This window comes from Apus apus, chromosome 2, assembly GCF_020740795.1.
Source record: "Apus apus isolate bApuApu2 chromosome 2, bApuApu2.pri.cur, whole genome shotgun sequence".
Classification (NCBI taxonomy): Eukaryota; Metazoa; Chordata; class Aves; order Apodiformes; family Apodidae; genus Apus; species Apus apus.
In genome coordinates this window covers 135193714-135219240 of record NC_067283.1, presented here as the reverse complement: position 1 = coordinate 135219240, position 25527 = coordinate 135193714, and the positions used below count along the sequence as shown (strand labels likewise).

At 36.0% G+C, this 25527-nt stretch overlaps 1 protein-coding gene across 2 annotated transcripts in view; it reads right to left on the bottom strand.

Moving 5' to 3' along the window:
- Positions 1–713: 713 nt before the first annotated feature.
- Positions 714–25527, bottom strand: part of SPAG1 (sperm associated antigen 1) — a 38372-nt gene continuing 13558 nt past the window's right edge. Inside the window, exons 11-19 of one of the 2 annotated variants that reach the window (XM_051611633.1) lie at positions 20743–21153; positions 20247–20346; positions 17003–17155; positions 13012–13184; positions 9827–9968; positions 8808–8934; positions 4760–4924; positions 2097–2471; positions 714–1945 (exon numbers count right to left, since the gene is read on the bottom strand). In XM_051611633.1, the coding sequence (XP_051467593.1) occupies positions 1814–1945; positions 2097–2471; positions 4760–4924; positions 8808–8934; positions 9827–9968; positions 13012–13184; positions 17003–17155; positions 20247–20346; positions 20743–21153 (1778 nt within the window). In that variant the 3' untranslated portion in view covers positions 714–1813. The remainder of the gene's footprint in view (positions 1946–2096; positions 2472–4759; positions 4925–8807; positions 8935–9826; positions 9969–13011; positions 13185–17002; positions 17156–20246; positions 20347–20742; positions 21154–25527) is intronic. The other variant, XM_051611634.1, reaches the window with a different exon arrangement.

The following is a 25527-nucleotide window of genomic DNA, read 5'->3' as shown; positions in this document are numbered from 1 at the left end:
AAGATTCTGATTTTTGCCTTCAGTGCCAAAACAAATTATACAAATGAAATACAAACTTTTGCAATCAAGATTGCTTCTTAGCAGATATCTACAAAGTTTTTAATACTTGGAGTTTTTGTGGCACAAAGAACATCCAACTTCATCAAAAGCTTTTGGTGATGAGGCTTTTGACACTGTCTCTTACTCAATTACACTTTTCAAGCAATTGAGTCTATTTCAAAATTACATAGCTGGGTTTTAGGCTTTCTTTTAGCAAAATAACTTTTTCCTAATGCCTTTATTATTAATACAGCTTATTAAAACCACTCTGAACACAATTTAATAAAGATTAAGTTTTCTAAACCATGTCAGTAAGTTGAACACATACAATGAATCTTCTCTGAAAATACTTAACTACAGTGGAAAAAAAATAAAGAGATGTATAATTAACACACAAATTAATGAATGTTAATATCTTGCCACCATGACTGAAGAATGAAATTGGCACTTTGCTGGAGAGGTACAATTGGTTATGCATAGATTAGATGAGCTATAGATCCCTCCTGAACACATGACAATCTCATAAAAAGAGGACACTTTAAAAGAAAAAACACTTGTACTGACAGCACTTTAGAAATTAAAGCCTCATTCTTGGCACTCAAAGACAAACCTCATAATCCACACGTCAGAATTATAAGCCTAAAGAAAGTAGAACCAGAAAAGAGAACCCATAATTGTACTTTTCAAGAAAAAACTTTTATTTTTTTTTAAATTAATACACACCTGAGAAATTTTCATTAGAACAACATTCTTAAAGATAATTCTGCAGTGCTAGTGAGTTTGATACACACTTATATCACATGTGCAAAGAAGGCATTGGAGTGTTTGGAAAAATTTAAAAGCTTCATCTTGAAAAAAGGAGCTTTGTTAGAATAAAATATAAAATGGAAGTACTGCCTGAACTAGCAAAAATAAATCATACTGGTCCACAAAATGGTATTACTTTTAGCTTTGTGAGTATGTCTATAAAGAGAAATAGCTGGTGTTGTAAATAATCTGATTACAAAACTCGAGTTAAATATTTTTACTGCTAAGTGCAGCCACTTCTCCTGTTTATCAGTCACTTCAAAAGCCATGCAAACTAGCAGTCCCTCCACACACAGAAAAAAATAATTCTCTGTGCACTAAAAATTACTTGCTCATGAATAATTAAAAAAACACAGCCATTTATTTAATTATTTTGATTCCAGGCATTCCAAGCTAATATAGTATTAATTCACCTTTGCTGCTAAGCTGTACTGCACCAAAAGGATTTTAATCTGTTTTGTATAGAGCAAGGGTAGTGAAGAAACAGCTGGTCTGTAGCAGTTTATCTGGAAAATGTTAATACTTCTTGTAAACTCCTGTTAGCAAACCTACTGCTAACTGACCCGTTTCACTTGAAGACACTTCTTTATCACAAGAACATACCACTCAGAAAATTATATCAGAGATTACTAAATGTCATTATCTATTGTACCATCAAGGTATTTCACATTATAACGTAAAATACATTTTCACCTCTATATAATGAACAGTCTAAATAAAATCAGTAAGCCAAATAACACCAACTAGTGTTTAGTGCAAAAACATGCACTAAATTCTACAGATTAAAAATGTGTACAACTATAAGAAAAAAAGAGCAGCAAGTTTTAAATGTGCATATGCTGTCAAACCAAAATAGAATCCAAACAGCCTGGGTAAAGACCCACCTCAACCCCTGCAGGTCTGCAGAGTTCATACATGCATCTTATACACAGGAACTATATGCATGCAACAAAGACATTTTAACTTCTTAAAGTTCATACACCTTTTTAAGGCTCTCAAGATCTTCCAAAGAGTACTGATGATTTTGGTTTTCTGAAAGTAAGTCAAATAGTTGCTGAACCTCTTGTTTTTCCTTTTTGCTAAGAAGGGCCAGCACCACCTGAAAAAAGATTGATTTTAAATTAGCACAGGTTGATTGAAAACCATCATATTTGAAAGACACAAGATCAGTGTATTGTTTCCTTTTAAGATACAAACACTTCCTGTAGATTTCTGTTCAACTTATGTACACATTCAATCTAGCTTCTTACCTTAAATCTTTCTGCCTTGCTTAAGTAGAAAAGGTGCTGATATACAAGGCCAGGATCTTTTCCAACTATGTAATATTTCAATGACTGGATAAAAATCAAAAAGATTTCTCCTTCAAGTTTGTTACTCAGTAGCACTGGCAATTTTTTTGGATCAGTAAGTGTTAAAAGATCTGCACAAGCAGCTTTATCCTTATTGGTATTCACTGCATTTATTAACTGACCAAAGTCATAAGCATTAGATGGTTCAGAAACACAGAGTTTCTCAGAGGTCTTCAGTGGCACACTCTTCTCAACTGCTTCCTTAGAAGTAACGTGATCAGTCACAACATCTGATGTAGCAAGTGGTCTCTCTTCCAGTTCATCAGATTCAGTCACCTTCACAAAGAAAACAGCAACAAATTATTTTAATGTGGACAATCTGAAGCTTCATAAACAGTATGCATATATCCATCAATAATGTCATTAAAGTTACATTTTACTCTTCATAAGAGAGTCCTTTACGTCCTGCTGTCCCCCAGGATAGCACCTCTCTAATTAATCTTTAAAGGTTTGTAGTCACAAGTGTGCACTTCACAACTCCTCTTGCTGCTTGGCTCTCCACTGCAGCAAGACAACTGAAGGCCACTGGGAGAAAGCTAAGGAGGACTGTACACACATCGAATGCAAAGCTGCAGAAAAGAAGCAGAACTGCAGTTCAGTCACCAGATACCCATGTTTCATTTCACTCCTGTGCCTTCAGACTAGGACAGCTACATGGCACCTGTATCAGGTTGCTGTCTGCAATCTTGCTGCAGAAGGAGAAAGCTCAGCATGGTCTCACTGCCTGAAGACCCAAATAACTTCTCCAGAGTTTGCAACCTGTACCAAATGTTTAATAAACCAGTTAGAAAATGAATGATGGGGTCAACTAAATTTGCTAAAATCCATTTCAAGCTATCAAAGAGTTGTGGAATTAGTACAAATTGACTAAATTATCATTGAACATGGTCTCTTCAATGGATGCCAAGGTTTGTGGAAAGCCTGAAGATGCTGGGCTGCATAGCACAGTGTTGTGCTGTGAGCTGGGTTAGTTGTTTTTGCAAAATGCTGTATTTGGTTTATAGACTTGTTTTTCTATTTTATTAACAATCCTTAGTATCAAGAGAGGAAATTTTACTGTCTTACATATAAATACAGCTTGATTAAAATGGAACAATAATAGAATCACAGAATGGTTTGGGTTGGAAGGGACCTTAAGGATCATCTAGATCCAAGCCCCCTGCGTGGTCAGGGACACCATCCACTGGATCAGGTTGCTTGGAGTCCCATCTAACCTGCCCTTGAACACTTCCAGGGATGGGGCTTCCATAACTTCCCTGGGCAACCTCTTCAGTGTCTCACCACCCTCACACTAAAGAATTTCCTCCTAATTTCTAATCTAAATCTACTGTCTTCGAGTTTAAAGTCATTCCCCCTTGTCCTGTCACCACATGCCCTTGTAAAAAGTCCCTCTCCAGCTTTCCTGTAGCCCCTTCAGGCACTGGAAGGCTGCTGTAAGGTCTCCCTGGAGCCTTCATCGCACTGAACAACCCCAGCTCTCTTAGCCTGTCCTCGTAGGAGAGATGCCCAGTTCCTAATCAAATTTTCCTTAGTTTTCTTTGCAATGTTTTCACAGAACTACCCTGTACTACAGCAGATAAGACAGGGAAGGCTCCCTAAGGAGCAGCTGTAATTATAACAGCAAACATAAATGTTTCCTGCCCCACCCCTGGTGAAACTACCACTGCCAGTAATGTTGTTAGCTGGTCTCTGAACAATGCAGTCATTTCCTAAACCTCCCTAAACACTCTCCAGGTCCCTTTGGTTGTCACAACTCAGAGCTTAGCTAACACTATGCCCAGCTTATGCTAGTTACATAAAATCCCATGAACTCGTGACAATGTGAGGTGTTTCAATAAAACAAGGTGTTTCTATATTAATAACTGCAGTTTCCATTATACCACCCTTTTGAAAATACATTATAAAATTAGAGGATCACCGTACAGACTGGCAACTATGTATTTAACTGTGTATTTCACAATTAAAAGAAAAAAACCCAAAACATTCTTAAAGAACCATCAGAGCTACAATCCAAAAATATCAGATGACTGAAAAAATCCTTTGGTCCAGTACCAAAAATTACATCACATATTTCTTTTATAAGATCTGACAGATATTATACCCATACTCTTGCTCTTTATGGCAAGATTTCATTCTTCAACTTTACCACCAGCACAAGAACAGCCAGTAAGCACACCTGCTGACAGTGACCCTTCGCCAGCACAGCACAAGGCTGCCTGTGTAGTACAGACTCTAAAGCCAAACCTGCTACTTGGCAGCCATATTCTGTAAAACAGGTATTTCAAAGGCTAAGCAGTTTGCAAGGAGCACATCCTCAAGTTTAGTGCCATCTAAATGTACTTTTTTCTATTTCTGCTGTGGTTCTGAATTCACATCAAAGCAGTCCAAGCTTTACTATAGAATGTAATGGACACTGAACACATCATATGCAAGAATCCTCCAGTATGTCCTCAAAACAACATGAAAAATACAACCTCCCCCAAAAAAAGCAGAGTTATAAAGTGCAAAACAAAAGCTTTAATATTATCTCATCAATGTGCGGCTTCTGTACTGTCTGCTTTTACCTCTTGTATGTTTATTTTCTTCCTTCGCTTTTGCTGACTGCCAGCTACAGCTCTGCTGTCAAGGTTCAGCAGTTGGGTTACCTCCTCTAGTTCCTTTTTTGCTTCAAGAACATCTGGATCTATTAGAAGCACTCTGTTGAAATCATCAATGCTGGCTTGGTAATTCTGTAAACAGAAGGCAAAATAATTTGCTTCATAAGCACAGCACTAGAAAAATAAATTTGAACTAGCATACTGTCCTTTACAACTAATAAAAATAAAAATGCTAGGATCTTGACATTAACTCAACAAAAATAATCTAAACAGAGACAGTGCAATTTCATTAGAGGGAATAAAAGGAAACTGCGGACTAAATACTTGTGATTAAGTATTTCCATATTAAGTATGTAATATGAAATAATTTATTCTGAGTGACATATTCCCTGCACCAGAGAACAGATCACTGAAGACTGCTGCTTTTAAGCATAATTGCTTACAGTGTAACACCTTCTCAGTATTAATATGAATCCATCAAGTTGGCATACTTGCTTTGCTAATAAAAGAGAGTTAAATTAAACTTAGATTAAAAATAGATCCACTCTTCCTGGGCTTCAATGCATAGAGCATCTCTCACAGTTTGAGAAGGGAAATTTTTGCTAATACTTGAGAAGATTTGGATTACATTATGAACAGGATTAGAAGGACAAACACAGCAGTAAGAGTGGCATTAGGACACAGTTCCTCAATAACCAGTCTTGTTATTTGTTTAATGTTTTAATTTCAAACATTGACATTAGGAATTCTATTTTTTAGACCAAATTTTCTGGAGAGACGAAGTTAACAGTATCAATTCTGAGGAAGACTGGAATATCACCCCAAAAAAATCAAGACATCTTGCAGGCTGGAGTATCAAAAACAAGGATGAAATATAGCAGTAAACAGTAGAAGACGATGCAGACAGTAAAAGATCAACATAATTTCTTTGTGTGAGGGACCTATCATTTCTGTTTCTAAGCAGTATCACAAGATTACTGTAAGTCATCCATATTATCATGAAAAAATCCTCATGTCCCACCAGTTGAGGTATTTCCTCCACATCTGTAATGTATGGAAGGTGCAGAGACATTGCAATAAGACTGTAAGTGAACCGAAGGCTGCTGTATCATAAAAGTAAGAGAACTGGAATTATTTAGCCTTAGCAAATGAATGTAGAAAGGGGATAGGTTGCTTTAATCAGAAAATAGCTACTAATTAAGCTAAACCATTTTAATGTGATGTGAAGATTGATAACTACAGAGAAATAAGATCCTGGAACAGACTTCTGAAAATGATCACAAGGATCAGCAACCAACCAACCTTCCTGGATTTGATATTGCAGCCTGCCAGACTCCTCAGCAAAAATCATACAAGATGCTTGTACCCAAAGCAAGAGACTGGACAATCAGCTGTAAGAGATGCAGTCTGGGGTCCTGTGTTCTGTGTTACAGACCTAATTCATTATTTGTTCCTGATTTTCCCTTAACTACATCTCAGTAAATCTGTGAAAAAAAACCTAATTTACTACATTAAATTCCACAGCAGCTTTCGTGGTTAAATATCTGGATATTTATACACAAATAACATGTCCCAGCTTAGTTAGGTCTTTGCCAAAGTACATGCTTTTATGTCTTAGAATTTTTCATTACAGAGTAATTTGTCAAACTCAAATCACTTTCGTTGGTTTCTCTGGTTTTACAGATCACCCACATCCCTGGAATTAGCATTAATGAAGACATTAAATCCAACCACAACAGAACATTTTGGGAGTCCCCAGCTCAGATTGTTATGAAGGAATCCATGAATAGTGTATTCCAGGCTATGTCTCCAATAATATAAAACTAGGATTATTTTTCTAGGGTATTTAAAAAAGAAGTTATTTTTCCAATTCTTGACATTTTTCATTATCATAGAATCATAGAATCCTAGGGGTTGGAAGGGACCTCAAAAGATCATCTAGTCCAACCCCCCTGCCAGAGCAGGGTCATCTAGAGCACATCACACAGGAACGCATCCAGGTGGGTTTTGAATGTCTCCAGAGAAGGAGACTCCACAACCTCTCTGGGCAGCCTGTTCCAGTGCTCTGTCACTCTCACAGTAAAAAAATTTTTTCTGATATTCACCTTGGACCTCCTATGCTCCAATTTGATCCCATTACCCCTTGTCCTATCACTGGTCAACACTGAGAAAAGCCTAACTCCATCTCCCTGACACTCACCCCTTACGTATTTGTAAACATTGATGAGGTCACCCCTCAGTCTCCTTTTCTCCAAGCTAAAGAGACCCAGCTCCCTCAGCCTTTCCTCATAAGGGAGATGTTCCACTCCCTTAATCATCTTTGTGGCTCTGCGCTGGACTCTTTCAAGCGCTTCCCTGCCCTTCTTGAACTGAGGGGCCCAGAACTGGACACAGTACTCCAGATGCGGCCTCACCAATGCACAATAGAGGGGGAGGAGAACCTCTCTTGACAGACTAACCACACCCTTTCTAATGCACCCCAGGATGCCATTGGCCTTCTTAGCCACAAGGGCACATTGCTGGCTCATGGTCATCCTCCTGTCTACCAGGACCCCCAGGTCCCTTTCACGTACACTGCTTTCCAGCAGGTCAGCCCCCAACCTGTACTGGTACATGGGGTTTCTCTTCCCCAAATGCAAAACTCTACACTTGCCCTTGTTGAACTAATTAGTTCACTAATTAGACACTAATTAGTGTCTAATTCTCTTTTTTTGACTGGTAGAATCACTGTGTACCTTTAGTCATATTTTTACTAATTTTTTATCAACTTTAATAACATAAGTTTACGGATGACTAATACCAGGTAGGTTGGTACAGTTACAGAAAACATTTTACACAAAAGTAAGACTTCTCACACCTTCTTTGAAATCAATCAAAGCAAAGTTTCAAAGTTTCATGCCTACTGTAACAGGGGGCCAAATTTATCATAAACAATATTTATCCCATAGTTTCTACGAGTTGCATTTGGAACTAAAAGATGGGATGAGAACAGGCTAGTATACTGCTGAGCCCAAACAGTTTGTCCTCAAGTGATTTTAAGCTGATAGATGATGCTGCTGGAATGTGATGGATGCTTGGAGTGATCACCTCCACTTATACAGAGCAATGTGGCAGAAACACCTTAAAATGCTTATTTGAAGATGCTTGTAAAATGTAATGTAAAGTAAGTGATGACAGCTGCTATGATGAGCCAACAGAAGTGAGAAGCTGATAATACAGTATCAGGTAAGAGCTGACAGGTAGGGTAAGGATTGCTATGAAAGAATTATGAAGTGCAGAAATTAGTTAACATCACTGAAGAAGAAGAAGCATCAGAGGGATAAACAAAAGAAACCACATGGTTCAAGTGACAGAACATAAGATTTGCAGTCACATTCAGGCTGGATATAAGCAATGTAAGTCTGCATTTATGAAGATCAGGTAAAAGGATACTTAAAAAACTGTGTGTAAAATAAGCACAGCACAGACAACAACAGTAAGTAGATGAAAGGAGTCCCCACACTGTCCACAGGATAAGAAAGCAGATTACTGACAAAGGTTCAGAATATGTTTGGAGAAGGAAGAAAGAGAATACAAATAATTAAAACCCTGGTTTAATATGACAAGCTTTTGAATATGAGCTGATGCCAAAAGACACAGCTTGAGATTTTAGTTTGGACAGATGAAGACAGACTTGGAGAGAAACCATTTGTTATCAGCAAAGATACAGTAACAGACTGGGACATTCAGAAGAATATTAGAGTTGGAACTTGCTTAACCAATCTCTAGTCAAGCCTCTCTTAATCCAATATTCTTGTATTTTCTCAAATTATTACAAGTGAAGATGCAGCTTTCTATGTTGCAATAATTTTCATATAATATTTTATGTATGCCTAATACTCTACAGAATAACAAGACATCTGCACTGCATACTTTGTTTGTACTCACCCACTGACTAAAGTTACCTGGTTGCCTTTGAAGAGGATAAGCAAATTTAGAAGTGCTTAAGAATACCTGCTGTATTGTTTTTCCTCACCTGTAATCCTTTGTATGCTAGTGCTCTTCTATAAAAAGCTTTAACATTAGAATCTTCTATCTGAAGAACATGATCACAATCCTGCTTAGCCTCTTCATATTTATACAGTTTCAAGTAACAGAGAGCTCTAACACAGAAAAACAGAATACACTGCAATATAAGTAAATTCTATAGTGCTGTAGTGCCAACAGTATCTGACTCATAAACGTGAACTACAATGCTTCACACAATTCAGTCTCTTTGTGGTATTTTTTGAAGTACATCAAAACCAGTTAAGTATTAATAACATCACTGGATGGATTTAGAGAGGGCCAATTCCTGCAATAGAAGTCAAAAATCAAATACAACTAATGCGTGAAGTTACGCAGATATATAAGTATTTTAAAAGCAGAGCCTATGTTAGTGTAATATAATGATATGGTAATGGGTATAGTATGGATCTTACACAACCAGTGTGGTAAAAAAGTGCTCTAGATAAAATAGGCAACACTGGTTTCTGCACCTAATTATTACTCTGAAGTCTCTTATTCAAGTACTGGCCTAATGAAATCCTTCTTAGTTTATGAAAGCTGATAAGATCACAGCATAAAGAATTATGTTGCAGAATTAGGTCAACCTTTTATTTTCTCAAAATGTACATTTTCTCTGAACTATTACGCTTCTTATTGGAGATACTGCTACTGCACATGGGTTTTTAATTAAAATCATACCAGTATTCTCAAACAATGCTGCAAAATGCTATGCCAATTATCATTTTAGTATTGCTTACTCTTTTTATATGAAGATTTTAAGATATATACCAGTAACGTTAATACTTGCTCCCCTTGGAAAATAATGCAGCTGAACAAAAACATAAATTTTGTTATTAGAAAACACTCATCAAATGGGGAAAAAAAAAAATCTTTTTTTTTTTTTTTTTTTTTTTTTTACAACAGTGACCAAAGGGATGCAAAATCTGTGTGCAGGGAGGAAATAACTATTGTTATCCCACAAAGCAGGGTTAGGTTTGGGGTCTTTACCTGTTAGTGTAGATTGTACATTCCTCAGTATTTAACTTCAAGCATTCACTGTATTTATTTACAGCTTCTTCATATTTACCCTCTTTTACAAAATCATTCCCTTCACTTTTTAACGTCTTGAACTTCTCCTCAGCTTTTTCACCTATGTTACAAAAAGATCACAGTGTTACATAAGCAAGTCAGTTCATTACAGGTAGCTGCATAATCTACTCAGACTAAGAATAAATGCCTGGCAACTGGAGTAACTTTATCAGTCTGTACATTGCCATTTCTGTCCCAGATCTCTCTGCTGCTGTAAGAAAGACATAAACTGCTATATCTAATACTTCTTCATGCACCAAGGTAACCTCGGCTGAAAATAATGGGAATGCAACAGGCCACATTTTTACTTCCTCTGTCTACCCCTTCTGTGTGTTAGAGAGGGACTATGTATCTCCACTGAGATACCAGTTTTATTTACAATGTTGAAGATTTAATCAGCAGGATTGAAGGCCACCTGGATCTCCACCACCACATCAAGGCAGCCATAATTTCATCTAATATTCTTTCTGCAAGCAACTACCTACCACAATTACTATGATAATTGACAATGACAAACAAATAATCACATCAAGAGGGGTTAGTGATACCTCAGTAGTATTCTGTTAATAATTACTCATAAAAGATATTTTGAGGAACCAAAAAACACCTTACTATACTTCTTTTTAATTAATATTGTGGTCTTCCATAATTGTCTTTCCTGAAATCCTCATTATTTTTTGCATATGCTTCCAGGTTAGACCACAATTTTTAGCTGTATTTGCAGTGGAAAAATCAATCCTAACTGTTCTTTCATCTCTTTGCTGTGAGCAAACAATTATTAGCAAAATAGCTCTAAGTAAATCATAATGGAAAATCTACTTTTCATACCTTGCTAAAGAAGTTGCCAAACTTTTAAATACTGTATCTAACCAGATAATTTTAACCAATTTTAAACTCAGTGAGTTCTTTTATAAAGACATGGCAGTTTCCTGTGCCAGAAAACTACATGTGGGCTTGGGGAAAAAATTAAGTAACAACATGAAACCAGAGCACTCATGCAGGGAACACAGCTAAATTGTAACTCAAGTTGTAAGACATAAAACAGCAGACAATTGTTGCAAAAAGTGTCAGCCAACAGCAAAGCTGAACTACTGACTGAACACTATTGCTGACACTCTACTGGCACCAGCTGTCACTGTCCCATCCCACTGACTTAGGACAGGTCTGAGAAGGCAACCACAACCTTAAAGTTAGCTTTCAGTGGAGAAAATGGTTACACACTCTTCATTTAATATTTCTAAAAACAAAGCCTGACCAAAGCCCACTCTGTTTTAAATAGATTGAGTCATGTTTTGTATCAAAATGCCACAGAGCACACTTCATGAAGACAGTGATGGCCAGTTTTGTTAAGTTTCTTAACAGGCTAAGCACCATCACTAGTGTTCTCAGAAGCCACTTAGCTGTGCACTTTTCACTATGATGATCTTCAAATTCTCCTTCTTAACAAAACTACCAAAAGTTAAATAGATCTGAATTTACCACTTAAAAGGTTTAGATTACATAGGTTGGTTATATCATTAAAGAAAAATTGAACAAGTTGTATTCCTTAACAACACAAAAAGCCTGGAGTACAATCAAGTACAACAAAAACACTTTTCAAGCTAAGCAGTTGTTTAATAGCAATAATTGTATAAAATACCACTTTTCTACTTCATTTTTAAAAAGCAAGTTAAACCAAATAGCTGCCCAGTCCTTAAGAGTGATGAATCAGTAATAATCTACACTGACAATTGTAAGAAAAATACTTAAGTCATTGAAGATTTTAAAAAATAGAGTAAAATGTTTATCAATTTAATTGATCTTACGTTATACGTCAACATGCCTGATGTTTCTTAATTAAAGATAATTTTCTATAGCATTACTGCAGTTAAACAGACGCTATTTTCAAATCATACAGAAAACACATTATTACAAGTTTCTGTAATAATTCAAGAAAAACGTCCAGTTGTCATAAATGCATGTATTTGTAAATTGTCTGTTGTTTTACACCAGGTACAAATAGATTTAATGCTACGTGAAAGATAATCTTTAAAGCCATTAAACCTGTTGTGCCTGTGATGGGTATTCCCCTGCTCCTAGCCCCTGGTCTGTCCCCTTAGCATTGGGTGACAAGTGCCCAAGAGTGCGGGTTATTTGAGGACATGCACTACTGCAGTAATGCATTATGGACAGGTAACTCTATCACTGCTACATTTTTGGGCAGCAACCCAGTTACGCATTGCAGCCTGCCCTGTGTCAATCCAAGTCAGATTGTCTTCAGCACTACTTCTCTTTATATTTAAATAAACTCAAAGGGAAAGAAATTATTAGTCAAGTAAGAGTAAGAAATGGTACAGTGAAAGCCTTTGCAAAAAGAATGTTTGGTATCAATAAAAGCTGAACCAGAAAGGTTCCTTCGCCTGATTTACTGGAGGAGAAATACGGAAACTGCAATGAAGGGGGAAAAAAAAAATCAGGAGGAAGAAAGTGTCCTAAAGGAGTCAGACACTCAGTGCTCGTGTGTAAACAAATCCAGAACATCTTTGAATGATGTGTACTAAATGGCCACTGTCAAAGTTTGAATCCATCCAAAAAAATTAAATAAAAAATCAGAAGTGTTCTTCTGTAGCCCATTAGTTAACCAAGTACTGGCCATCTAGAAGTCTACCCTTTCTGTTCTGCAGAGCTGACCATGAACGCTTTCATCAACAACTGACAGCTACAGATTATGCAGCTGATTATGTTACTGAGGTTGAGTGTTTGAGTGGTAGGTTTTTTTGGGAAAACTCTGTTACAACTGCAGTGTGATGCCAGGGAAACCACCAATACTTGTGATAGTACTCAATATACTGCTGATTAGTATTTCTGCCATATTTTATTTTATATAACTTTAGAAATTAGATGTTACAATCCACATCACTTGGCTTAAAAAAAAATTTATGTTAACTGTTTCTCCATAAAGTACATTAAAGCTAATCATGTAAATGACTGTCATCTAACTTGGCTTTTCACAAAGGTCTCCGATAAATATTATCAAAAGCAGTTTGAGATTATTAAATCATATTCCACTTTTCAATTACAAGTATTTTCTTTTTTGTGTATAAATTTGCATTAGCTATACATACAATTCATCTGCAACTGTTCTTCTCTGTTGGTATCTGTAGTAGTTGGCTTATTTTCTGAAGGAGTGTCTCCTCTATCCCACCTGTGTAGCTGAGCAGCAACTGGAACAGCTGGAATTGGTGGCAGTTTCTCTCTCCAACTGGGACCATCCTGATCCATTAATGTCTTTGTTATTCTGAAAGACCAAAGTCCCACAAACATGACTTTTCATATATTTAACTCAGACTTTGATAACTTACATCCAAATGAAATGCAATAATCCTTAAGACTAATTTAAAAAAATATTGTCAAAACAGTCAACAAGTATCGCTCTCCTTTAAGATTTAGACTTCTTCCACTTCTTAGAGTATTTATCTTAGAAGACACAAAGCTGACTTCAGCATGATCTGTAAATATTTAAGCAAACAAATTATTTTGCAGCTAAGCTCTAAATACTGCCTACCAAATGCAAGAATGAAATAGGGAAAAATGTGATGTATCTATCTTGTTTACTCTTCTCAGCTGTTCACAGGTGTTATTTGTAACAAGTTTAGATTACAATAACCTCAAAGTGTGGTACCCAAATGAAACCTCTTACATAGCAAATCTCTAAATAATCAATTCAGATCACAAAGTACGTATTAAGTTGAATTTTATAGAATCGTCAGAAATTTGTCAATCATTCTTTATCCCCATTTAAAAATGCAAAGAAAACATATCAAAACTGTTTACTCTTTCTTAAACCAACACACACACATAAATACATATAATGGTTAACTATTTCCAATCCAAAATCCATTCAAGTGATTATCATTGCTGTGATACATTTTGGAGAAAGACCTTAAGTAAACATAATGAATAAAACCATACAAGACTCTGTGGTTCCACTACAATTTTTTAGTGTTTTTCAAAAGAAACAAAAAAATACTAATCAATTATGGGAATAATAGTGAGATAAATGTCTTCTAATCTCAAAATGAGATTAAGAGTCAAGTTCAACTGTTGATAAATCTAATGTCTACTTTAACAAAGGAAAATTCTGACTTGAGTAAAAAGCAAGTCACACTGATACTGTAGCAAATAAACCTGAAATTTGTGTATTAGGTGCATTTCCATCAAAGGTGTAAAAACAGGTGTAAAAAACATACAACACATCCAAAAAGAAATAAAAATAAACTTGAATGTGACATGAAAAATGAGATAGAATGAGCTTAAACTACCAAATCAAGTAAATTTTGTTCTTTTAAAGTATTTCAATAACATCTACGGAAGCAGAGTCAGAATACTCAGGATCAAATTCTTTTCCCATTAGGTTCTGACAGAATAACCGATACAAGAAGCAGCACCTGTCCTAATCTTCTTCTCTGTATGTAAAACAGAAATTACCAAAGTATTTTAAAGAACATTATAGATTAAATACGCTGTTTTTACCACTATGAAATGTGATTTTGTGTTTCACATAATGCTGCAGGAAATGCACCATCTCATCTTTTTGAATTGAAAGCAAGTTTCTTCATGCACAGAATATCATATTTAATAGTACTATTTAATCACTTTATTTGTTTTCTAAGTGAACAAGACAAGTATTTTTCTGTGTGTTAGCTGCATATGCCCTGCCAGGGGCCTTCCTTTATCCATATCATCACTAAGCAGTATTGTATAGAACACACCAACAAAGCAGCTTGTCCAAGTTCTGCTTTGTTCCAATTTTACTAAAACTTTAGGGTTTTTAATAGTCTGAATTTGATGGTTAAGAAAAACGTGGCACACCATCACAAACAAAAGAGTTTTAAGATCTACTCAGGCTATTTTAAGGAGGACAAAACTGTACACTTCATATTAAAAAGTCGATTCATTATGTTTAGATATTTTCCATAGAAAGTTACCAGAATTCTAGAGTAAACCAGGGTCCCATTGACTTCCTGTTTAATTTTTCTCTATTTATCATAATGGGCTTTAAAAGTTGGACAAAAAAACTTGATCTAATTCATAAAAATTAACAGTAAGAATCCTGCAGTCTTTGATGATCTATTGATTTCTTGTAATATAATAAACTAAGAACAGTCTTTTGCAAAAACATGTAACTATGTGCTATGTCTACTTCAAAAAGCACAGGTATCTCATGAAAAAGCTGAAACCAAAACACTAATTCCCCAGCATCAACACCCTAATTTGACCCAACCATCTTGCAGTTTTGTAATTTATCACTATTTTATTTGTACAGTACAATACCCATATGGGACTTTGTAATAAAAGCTCCCAAGCTCTCTCATGCAGTTTCCTAACTCATACCAAAGGAGTTGAGATAACTGGAATGAAAATTCAATTTAGTAAATGGAAATGTATAAAGATATTGCGTTAGAGCTTTTGTATTTCTAACAGTGAAAAGGAAGTAATAAAACACTCACTCAAGGGGAAAATCAAATACACAAAGTAGAAAATTCATGGATATTCACAAAACTAGGAAAATGGCAAAAACAAAGAAATCCCTCAGGGGAAAGCAGGTTGTTAAGACCAAATATTCCTAACAGAAAAAAAAAAAAAGATTATATTTTGGGGTTTAAGTTAAAAGTCAACAGACTAACTACTGTATTTTGTTAAAATTAATTTTTAAGAAATGAAATGAATTTTAAAATGAAAATTAATGCTTTGGTAAACAATTTCAGTTTAATTAATAATTAGAAATATTACAAAATAAATTACAGTAAAAGTTCAGTTACACAGGAGGTTTGTGCTTTAGAAGCTAAGTATTTGCAAGCAAAAATGAATTACCAGGAGAAGGAAGAAGCAGCTGAAATAAGGTGATGGGTTGCCAGGGAGGAAAGAGTAATGAGCAGTGAAGCTAAAAACATAAGGAAGGCCTAAAGAGGAGAAAAGGAAGAGTGTTAAGGAAAAAAAAAGAAATAGGCTTATTACTAAGCAAGTTACAAGTCAAGGAGAAACATGGAAAGAGAATTTGCAGATTAAAGAAGCCAAGACTAAAAAAAGTTTAATAATCACACAAGCACCAAGACAAGCAGTTATCTCACCAATCCAAGTGCACTATTGTCAGTGTAGATACAGGACATCAGTAACAATTTGTTGTGTTATGAAAAAAAAGACTTCTAAGAGGAGATGATAAAGCATCATAACCTCTGGTCAAATAAGCAGAATTGAAAGATATTATGGACTTTTAAGTAAAGTAATAATACAAGTGCTCATATGGCCTTATCTTAAGAAGAAAAAAAAGGTACTAGATTCCATTGTTAAAAGTTGCATGCATGTGGGTTCCTGCTCAATATTAGTATCTGTTCTACTTTCAAAAATACTTCTTTTGTCCATTAAAAAAGAAAGGGGAAAGAAAAGGGAATGGAAAATCCTATCATTCACACACTTTAGTACTTACTATATGTTAATGAGAACACAATTATAATAGTGTGTATACTCTAATTTTACACTATTAAAATATAATTGCAGAAACTGAGACGTCTCTCTTGGCAGCAAATATGAATGTTGAAGTATTAACATTTAAGTTAAAAATAATATTTTATTATATTTTTTACACCTCTAAGCTTTGTAGCCAACCACAGTATCACGGTACTTCAGCATTTACACAACTACACCATACTGAAGGATTCACACTTAACATAAATCTCCCACCTGCCACAGGAAGAGTGCTAATATGAAAAGGAAACAGAAATGTCAGAGAAAAGGTATGCACCTTAAAATATTACTTTACATGGTATCAAATACAAGTTAGGAAAGAAAACAAGTTGAAGGACCAGTAAAAAATGCATTAAACTGTTACATTTTTAAAACAGAAAGTGGCCTAGTGCTGGCAGAGGAAAACTGTGAAGCTATGGGAAAACAACTAGATAAAACAGCCAGTCCTCTAGTTACAATACACTGGCTGTGACCACCCCCACTTCTGAGGGATACAGCACTGAGGGAGCACATAAAACAACAAAACTGATTTTTAAAAATTTTTTTTTCTATTTGGACCAATGTGAATAGAAAATCTGTAAGTGGAGTTACCTATTAGCACTATCATTTGCTGCTTGGATGCTGCTGTCTATTTGTAGGACCGTTTTATAATCAATGTATGCCTGTCGATACCGCTCCATGGACTCATTTGCCATTGCCCGTCGTAGAAGAGGCTTAAGGGAAAAGGGCTGAAGCTCCAGAGCTCTGGAGGAAACACAAGAGAAACACACATCTGAAACACAATAACTGAAATAATAAAACTATTTTATTATGTATACAACTATACATACCAACTTTGTGATTCCAGCTGGGCCTTACAGTAACATAACCAATGAAAATGGGACTCAGTGGCTTATATTAATACCCGGAATGACATGCAGTTATGAAATTATTACTGCTTTTGCTACAACTTACTCTATTCAAATCCCTGTCTTCCGTCTGGAAAGCTACTTCCATCACCAAGAAGAGATTAATATCATGGCAGCTATTAAAGAGCAAAAGCTATTTTACTTAAGTTATGCCTACATCTATGGGGATTTCCAGTGTATGGTGCTTTTACCTACATGATTTTCAATTCCTCTTCCTTACATGGAAATATGTACACCAAAATATATATTTTGTAAGACATGAATACACATCTATCTTTCTTTTTTTTTTTTTTGCTTTTAGGTTTTTGTCTGTCTTTTGTCTGTTCACTTTTCTGATTGTGTGCCTGGTCAACAACAAGCTCAAGCCTCAGCACCGTGCAATCAGAACTCCTTCCAAACACCACGTGCTTTTCCAACAATATGAAGAAGCAGTCCACAAAGGCTTTATTTATTAAAGACTACCTTTTATAAATCAATTATTCTTTCTAAAAAGATATAAACTTTGAAATACTGGAATTAAAATTAGTCTATCTAATTAGATTTCCTGGAATCATAAAGTAGTTCAGGCTGAAAGGTTCCTAGTCTAACCTCCTGCTATGGGTAGGGCCAGCTCTGAGATCAGACAAGGTTGCTGAGGATTTTATCCAGTTGGGCCTTGAGAACCTCCATCAGAATGTCTGCACAGCATATCTGGGCAACCTGTTGCAATGACTCCCACTGTTCATGGGGAAAAGGTTTTTTCCTAAAATACACAGTTCAAGCCTTGCGTGGTTCAATTTCTGCTTGTTGTCTCTTGCCCTCCCACAACGCTCTGTCAGAAACAGCTACTGGCAGGCTGCTGTTAGGACACCTGGAAGCAATTCTTCTTTAAGGTGAACAAAACAACCTCCCTTTGCCTCTCCTCTCCAGGCAAGTGCTCCAGAGTTCACAACCACTTTGGTGACACTTCACTGAACTCACTCCAGTTAATCACTGCGTTGGCTGAAAACCAACACAGTTATCATAGATGTTGTCTATTAATTGCTGAGTACAAGGGAATAATCACTTCCCTGAATACACTGGCTGTGCTCCTGTTTCTACAGCCCACTGGGCTATTGGCCCTCTTTGCTGTAAATTGGCTTTGCACCGTTACTCCTCATAAAGCCAGAGAAGTAATGATTTCTAGAATAAATATTTACCATTTCCATTTCTTAAATGTTTTCAACATTCCATTTCTCTTTATGTTGCTGAATGCATTTGAAAAATACAACAGCATACAACATCATAGCCCTTACAAAACCTCTGCAAAAACACTTGACATTCTGTAACTTAGAAGAGTAATAATGCAATTTCAGGTTCCTAACATCAAGAATGAAGAAAACAACAACCATAAATAAACTCAGAGGAAGCCAACACTGCTTGAAGAATAGCATCAGTGGGAACGGAAAACTGCTTTTCCAGGGTAGATTGCAAACATAATACAACCAGGGACCAAACCACACCTCAGTACTAAATAAAATTAGGTTAGTGCATAGGAGCCCTATTTCACTCTCTGTAAGAAGAAACAAAGGCACTCCAAAGCAAAGTCTTGAGACCAGGAGAAGTCCAACAGAGGGATTTTGATACACTTCTAAGCCCTAAATAGCTAAAACTTAGTAGAAGATAAATGTTCAATACTTATTTTTATATCATTAATATAAAGAGTACACTATTTTTTACTTTGAAATCTATTAACCTATTTGTAGATCATCTTTCATATTGTGTTGCCTAGGTAAGATTTAACTGACATTGCCTAATTCCCCTGTGTTTGCAGTTTTGCTTCCCAGTCTCTAAATTATTTCTACCTCTGTTGTGTTCACTAAGCATCATGGGTCCTTGTGTATCCAGAAAATATGCATGACATTAAGGACACTATCATTAAGTAGCAAGAAAATAAGCTTAAAGTTGGTAAGAATACAAAATCCCAAACATTTGTATTGCTTGTTTCAGTTGAAATCTCATATTCTCCAAACGTCATTAATAGAAAAATGTGATAGTTGTTAAGTATGCCATCTTTTTTTATCAACCAGCTGCCAATGGTTCTGCATCTATTTTAACAAAATACTGTTAAATGTCTTTTCTTCAGATAACACATTCAGAAAATTTTCTGTCAGATAAAATATATACAGTAAGTCTAATATGTAATACAAAACTACATACATCTTTTTTTTTGGGGGGGGAGTGTGTTGTTTGTTTGTTTTTTTTAACAGTTGGGTTGTGCTGTAATAAACCAAATTGATTAATTAGTATGATTTCTAACTGTCTTGGGATTCTTTTTTGCACCTTAAGCTTCAGTCTTACTAACACTACCTATGAAAATATTAAAAAATATAGAAAGAAATACAGTAATAATTTAGTGGAAGGCAAAGTTTGGAAGTTAATTAAGGTGTCTGATCCTCTCTAACTCCTGCATCCTTCAAAGCCACAATAAGCAGGAAGGATTTTAGCTCAATTCCTGAACAGCTGCTATTACTGTTTATAACTGTGCCAAGTATATATTTAAAAAAACCCCAAACAACAAACTAAACACAGAGAACACACACATATACACCATACACATGCTTGAAACCAATTTCCAACACTGTGATAAGCATCTGGCTTAAGAAAATTTTTACATCTAAATTACTACGGAGCATCACTGAAGTAAGCCTGTTTTTATATTAAAAATTTTAATCCTGATATGCATTTCTGTATACACAAGAAGCCTAGCAACGGCCCTCACACAGCAAGACAGAATGTTAAAAGTTTCATGTTATTGTTTATATAACTGACAAAGATACCTGTCATTTAGACACAGAATCAGACTTTATTAAGACTGTTCTAAGTCAAACTGCAATAACAATATATCAGTTAAAGTGTTGAATCATCATCAGGAATGCTGCTGCCCTACATGGGAGGCCATAATTTACCTGTTACAATCCTGAATGCAGTCACTGCAGTTGCCTTCTTTGAGGTAACATGCTGCTCTGTTTGAGTACAAGATACTTAAATCATCTGGACTTTGTTCTCCTAAAAGAAGTTACAGTTAGAGTCAAAGACCATTACTAACATGACATTCAAGAATTAAAGACTTGCATACTGTAAGTTGCACTGCAGTGATGCAGTTTGCTGACAATGCAAAGCTGCAAGGAGCCTTCCTTTATCATATAACCTAGCATATGTAATTATGCAAACACATAAATAAAAGCGAACAACTCTGCCCCAAGGAAATTATAATATTATTTCACACAACTTCCTGTATTTTTTGTCACATAAATTATCCTTTCATGATAATGACAGAAAATTTACTGCACAGTAACTGCTGCCAAAAGCCCACGGATAGGCTAGATTACTTCATTAGTAGTTCCTTTAAATAATCTAAACATAGTAACAATCCTAGATTTAGGTATAAGGTATTACACTCACCTAGACTGACGACATGCTCAATTGCTTCAGAGTATTTCAGCACAGCTTCTCCAAACTGTCCACTCTTAAAGAGCTCGTTCCCTTCACTTTTGAATTTTGCTGCAATAGGAGGAAGTGAAGTAGAATCGCCACCACCTGCTGCTCCCTGCGATCGGCAGACCTCTGTTTCAGGACTTTCACTCTTTTGATCACTCTGTACATAGCCATTAACTTCTTCGTGGTCTGACAAATGCTTTTGTGTTTTCTTCTCTGATGTGCCTTTTTTAAATCGGCTCTCCGGGGATTCCTTCCGCTTCTGTGTCTCTCTGTCTTCCGCTTTACTGCCCCCTCCTTTGCTGTGAAACTTTCTCTGCGCGTTCCCCATCGCTGCCTGCCCGGCAGCCGCCTCTCCTCTTACTGGCACGCCAATTTCTGCAAGGAAGTTAATGACATCTTGCATCATCAGAAGAAACTATCGCCCTGGCAAAACAGGGGTGTACAGCCAAGGAACACGGTACCAAATCTGCAGACGCCTTAATGTTACAAAGATCTATTTGCCTCAGAAAACACTTCCAAGAACACAGAAAAATTCCTACTTGCATGTAACTTGCAATTATTACTGAGAACATCTTACTATGAAATCTCATTCCTTCTTGCAGGGCACATTGCGAACCCCTGCTCTGTAGTGTCAGCATGGTACAGAGTTCACCTGGAAATTAACTCTTTAAATACGGGCTATTACAATACTGAGACTTTGACTTTCCATGGTCAAATCAAAATGCTCATATGTTAAAATTAGAACACACAGCTAGCACAGCACTAATGTTGTGCGCTTCAAAACTCTCCTCAAATGCAACATAGAGTAGGAGGGATAAAAACTTTCATATAGAATTCTATTATTCTATATCATTCTCAAGAAGGTTTCATTTAAACAATGTCATAAAAGTCTTTTACAGAGACTTCTGATAGTTCACTTTCCACTACTATTATTAATTTAATTAGGAAAAAAGAATAATGTAATAAAGGTATCCAATTTGAGCACATATAATTTCCTTATTCACCTGAATTCCTAATATTACCACCACAGTACTCAAATACAGATCTCAGCAGAAAGCCTGCCTCCTGATACTACCAGTCACACTAAGGCAAATCTCTGTTTTTGCAAGATGTTAAGATGCTGGGTTTTCACCTTCCCTTAACATGATGTGCTCATCAGTTCCACACCTGCCTTCATATATTGGAATGATACCTCCAATTGACTCAAACTAAACATCTGAAGTTGATAAAATATGAAGTCCAGGCTGTTCCAAAATACAGACATTATTTTTTTAAATGCACAAAATTTTAGGTTAACCAAGCTGAACAGGACAGGAAAGCATAAGATTCTGAAAAAAAAGTAGCTTCTCTAGTGCCTAATAGACTAAAGCTGCAACTGCATCCTTCCTAGCTGTGGTCTCTGTTTTAAAATACCATGTTTAATAACAAGTTCATACTCCATAGTGAGAATAATGATAGCACAAATCTATTCTACCCACACAGGCATTTTTATAAGTCTTAAAGTAAATTATTTATATTTGAGACTTCCATCCACACATCCATCCATCAATCCATCAAATTTGTCAGTGCCAAAAATACCAAAAAAGGTTGAAAGTCTATTTGGTAGGGAGGGTGAGGGTTAAAGGCTAGCTGGGCAGATCAGTGAAAACTGTAGTAATACAACAGTAATTTACTGGGGACACATGCTAAAATACTTATATTTTACATCCACCAAAACAGAGAATACTTTGTAGATCTTCTACAAAAAAAAAAAAAGAAAAAACAATTTTAAATGTCACAGACAAATGGGTGATAGGGCAAGATTTTAGAAGAAAATGATACGCAAAACGATCTTGAAAAACATACTGCTAAAGACAAAAAAAAGAAAGGCAGGTAATGTGTGATTTGAATCTGAATGTCATAAAAGTCATTTCCTGAATACAGCAGAAAATTTCTTGAAGATTAAGTGCTCAGAACCAATCCTGACTTAAACAGGAAATATTTAAAGCATTAGGAGTCAACCTCAAAATAAGAATACTCATAATAAATTTGTTTAGCTGTCAGGTTATGCTAATTGCCTACATATTTCTGGGCTGAGTAAACAACATGCACAAAATCGTAGAGATATATTTCTCAAATCTAATTCTCATTGTCTGTTAGTTTTGGTGTTCATAACATAAACAATAGTTTTGGTCTCTACAGAGAAATTAATTTGTGAAAACAGTATTCTGGGCTTTGTCTTAAAAAAATAATCAGTGCTTATGAACTTAAAAACAAACAAAAAAACCACCCTCAAAAGCATGAATAGGGTTTGACTAGAATGACAACAAACACAAACTAGGAAGAATTTTCATTTATGTTAGTATTAAAATAATGAACTTCAAATGGAAGTATTGTCATAAAACAAAAGCCATTGAATATACTGAAGGGAATATTTGATGTATTGTTTTGTAACGGATTACATTGTCTTTAATTGAAAATTCATTTCCAGCTACACAAAGTATTTATCCTCCAGAAGCATGGTACAGAACAGTTGTGGTAGAATGCAAAGCAACATATCTAAGTCTAGTTCACAATGAATTTGTCTATTATAAAGCCAGGAAACATTTTTAACTCTTTTAGCTCCTCTGGATTAGCTACATATGAAGGTAACTGGAATGGTCCAAATCTCTACAGATTAATTTTTCAGAATTTTATGCTTTAGTGTCACATATAGTCTGCAAATACCCATTTTGTATTTTTGTGTTACATGGTGTTGCTTTAGTCAATTGAGATTGTACCTGGATTGCTCTGAGCCATAACAATCAAATAACTCTGACCTCTGACTGCTTAGACACAGTCTTTGTTTATAAAGAATGAAAAAAGACTTACTGGTCAACATTTATACTGACACTGTAACTGAAGGTTTTTCTCAACTTCAGGATATGCAGTAAAATGCAACTCTAGAGTTAATTTTCAATGCTTTTCTTATAATGTGATCTAAATTCTCATATTGGTAGCTTGCAATAGAGCCTAAAAGCCACAGTAGGTCGGGCCCTGGTGTGCTAGATGCTATACAAACTCACTATAAACGAGAGCTCCTTCTTCAGAGTTTATAATTCTAAAAATCAAAAAAAGCAAACAAACAAGCACACTGGAAAGCAATACAGCATAACTACTATATTGGAAAACAAGATGGCCAAATATCCTCATACAATACCTCATTGATAAGGATTCTAACCAAATGCTGGGTTGGGCTTCTTACACAGGTGTATAGTGAGAGGACAAAGGGCAATGGTCTGAAGCTTGAAGAGGGAAGATTCAGGTTGGACATTAGGAAAAAGTTATTTCCTGTGAGGGTGGTGAGATGCTGGAGCAGGTTGCCCAGGGAGGTTGTGGATGCCCCCTCCCTGAAGGTCTTCAAGACCAGGTTGGATGGGGCCTTGAGCCTGATCTAGCGGTAGGTGTCCCTGTCCATGCAGGAGGATTGGAACTAGAGGATCTTTAAGGTCCCTTCCAACCCAAACCATTCTATAATTCTATGATCTAGAGAACAGACACAGTCAATTATTAAAGGCTTACAAAGGCAAAGAAGCTTCTTAATACAGTAGGACTTGGATAGATGCAAATTCATATATGGCATAAAGGCCAAGTGAGCGAAGATAGAGAGCAGCCAGTAAGCATTAACCAACAGATAACATCTCCAGTATCTCAGAGCCTGTGGTAGAGGACAGCAGAAAGCAATACCAGGAATGCTGAAAATACAACAGCAAGCACAATCGATCACTTGTGCGAGAAAGAGCTCTACTCATCTCCTACCTGGTCAGCTTTGCTTCTCAAGAAATGAGAAACTGCAAAATGCAAATCTAAGACCTAACTCGTTCTCACCTGGGAAAAGCCATGAATTATTAACACATACAAGGAAGAATTACTTGAAATATAAAATAAATATTTCATTATTCTACATGGAATAATTCAAGAAAAAGTAAAAATGTAAAGACAGAAGATCCAGTTTTATTGGAAGATGTCCATTTTATAAAACATGTTTAGAAAATCAGTAAGAGAAATTCAAAGAGAAATTCAACCCCTATTTGTTTTGCAGAGCTGTAAATCAGCCTCTATGACAACAGCTCTGTTTATTTAAGGGTAGAAAGCCTACTACTTCACAGAAACCATGTTACATGGTCAAGCCTAGTTGAGAACCCAGTACATAATTCCTCAAGGATGCATTACCTTAAAGAATCCACAAGGAGAAAGGGTGGAAATCAAATCAGGGATGTTACTCTGTTGCAGGTTGGAGCCCAGACATCCAGCTGAAGGTGAAAGCAACCACTCAATGCAAGGCTCAACAGCCCCTGATTCCTCACTTCCTCCTAAAAGTCATGTATGCTGATTATGCTGCCAGCAGTTTCATCTCTGCAGTCTTGCAGCTTGTCATATACTAATACAGGGATGGCAGCTGCACTTCAACTGCTTGTAAACTACAGATAGTACAAGAATTACACACTGTTTACCTCTAATACATACTTTTGTAACACATGGATGATCTCTTACATTAAAAACAAACAAAAAAACTTAATAGTTTTCAAACCAAACAACAACAAAAAAACCAACAGATTTTTATACCCTTTGATCAGGTCAGGGGAGAAAAACTGCAGGAGAAAAATGTAATAGTGGGAAGGCAGGAGAGCTGTGCAAGAAAAAGCTAAAGAACACAAAATGTTCTCTAACACCAGAAGAAATTCTCAACACATCAAAGGGTCCACACCAAAAGATAGGTATACAATTATG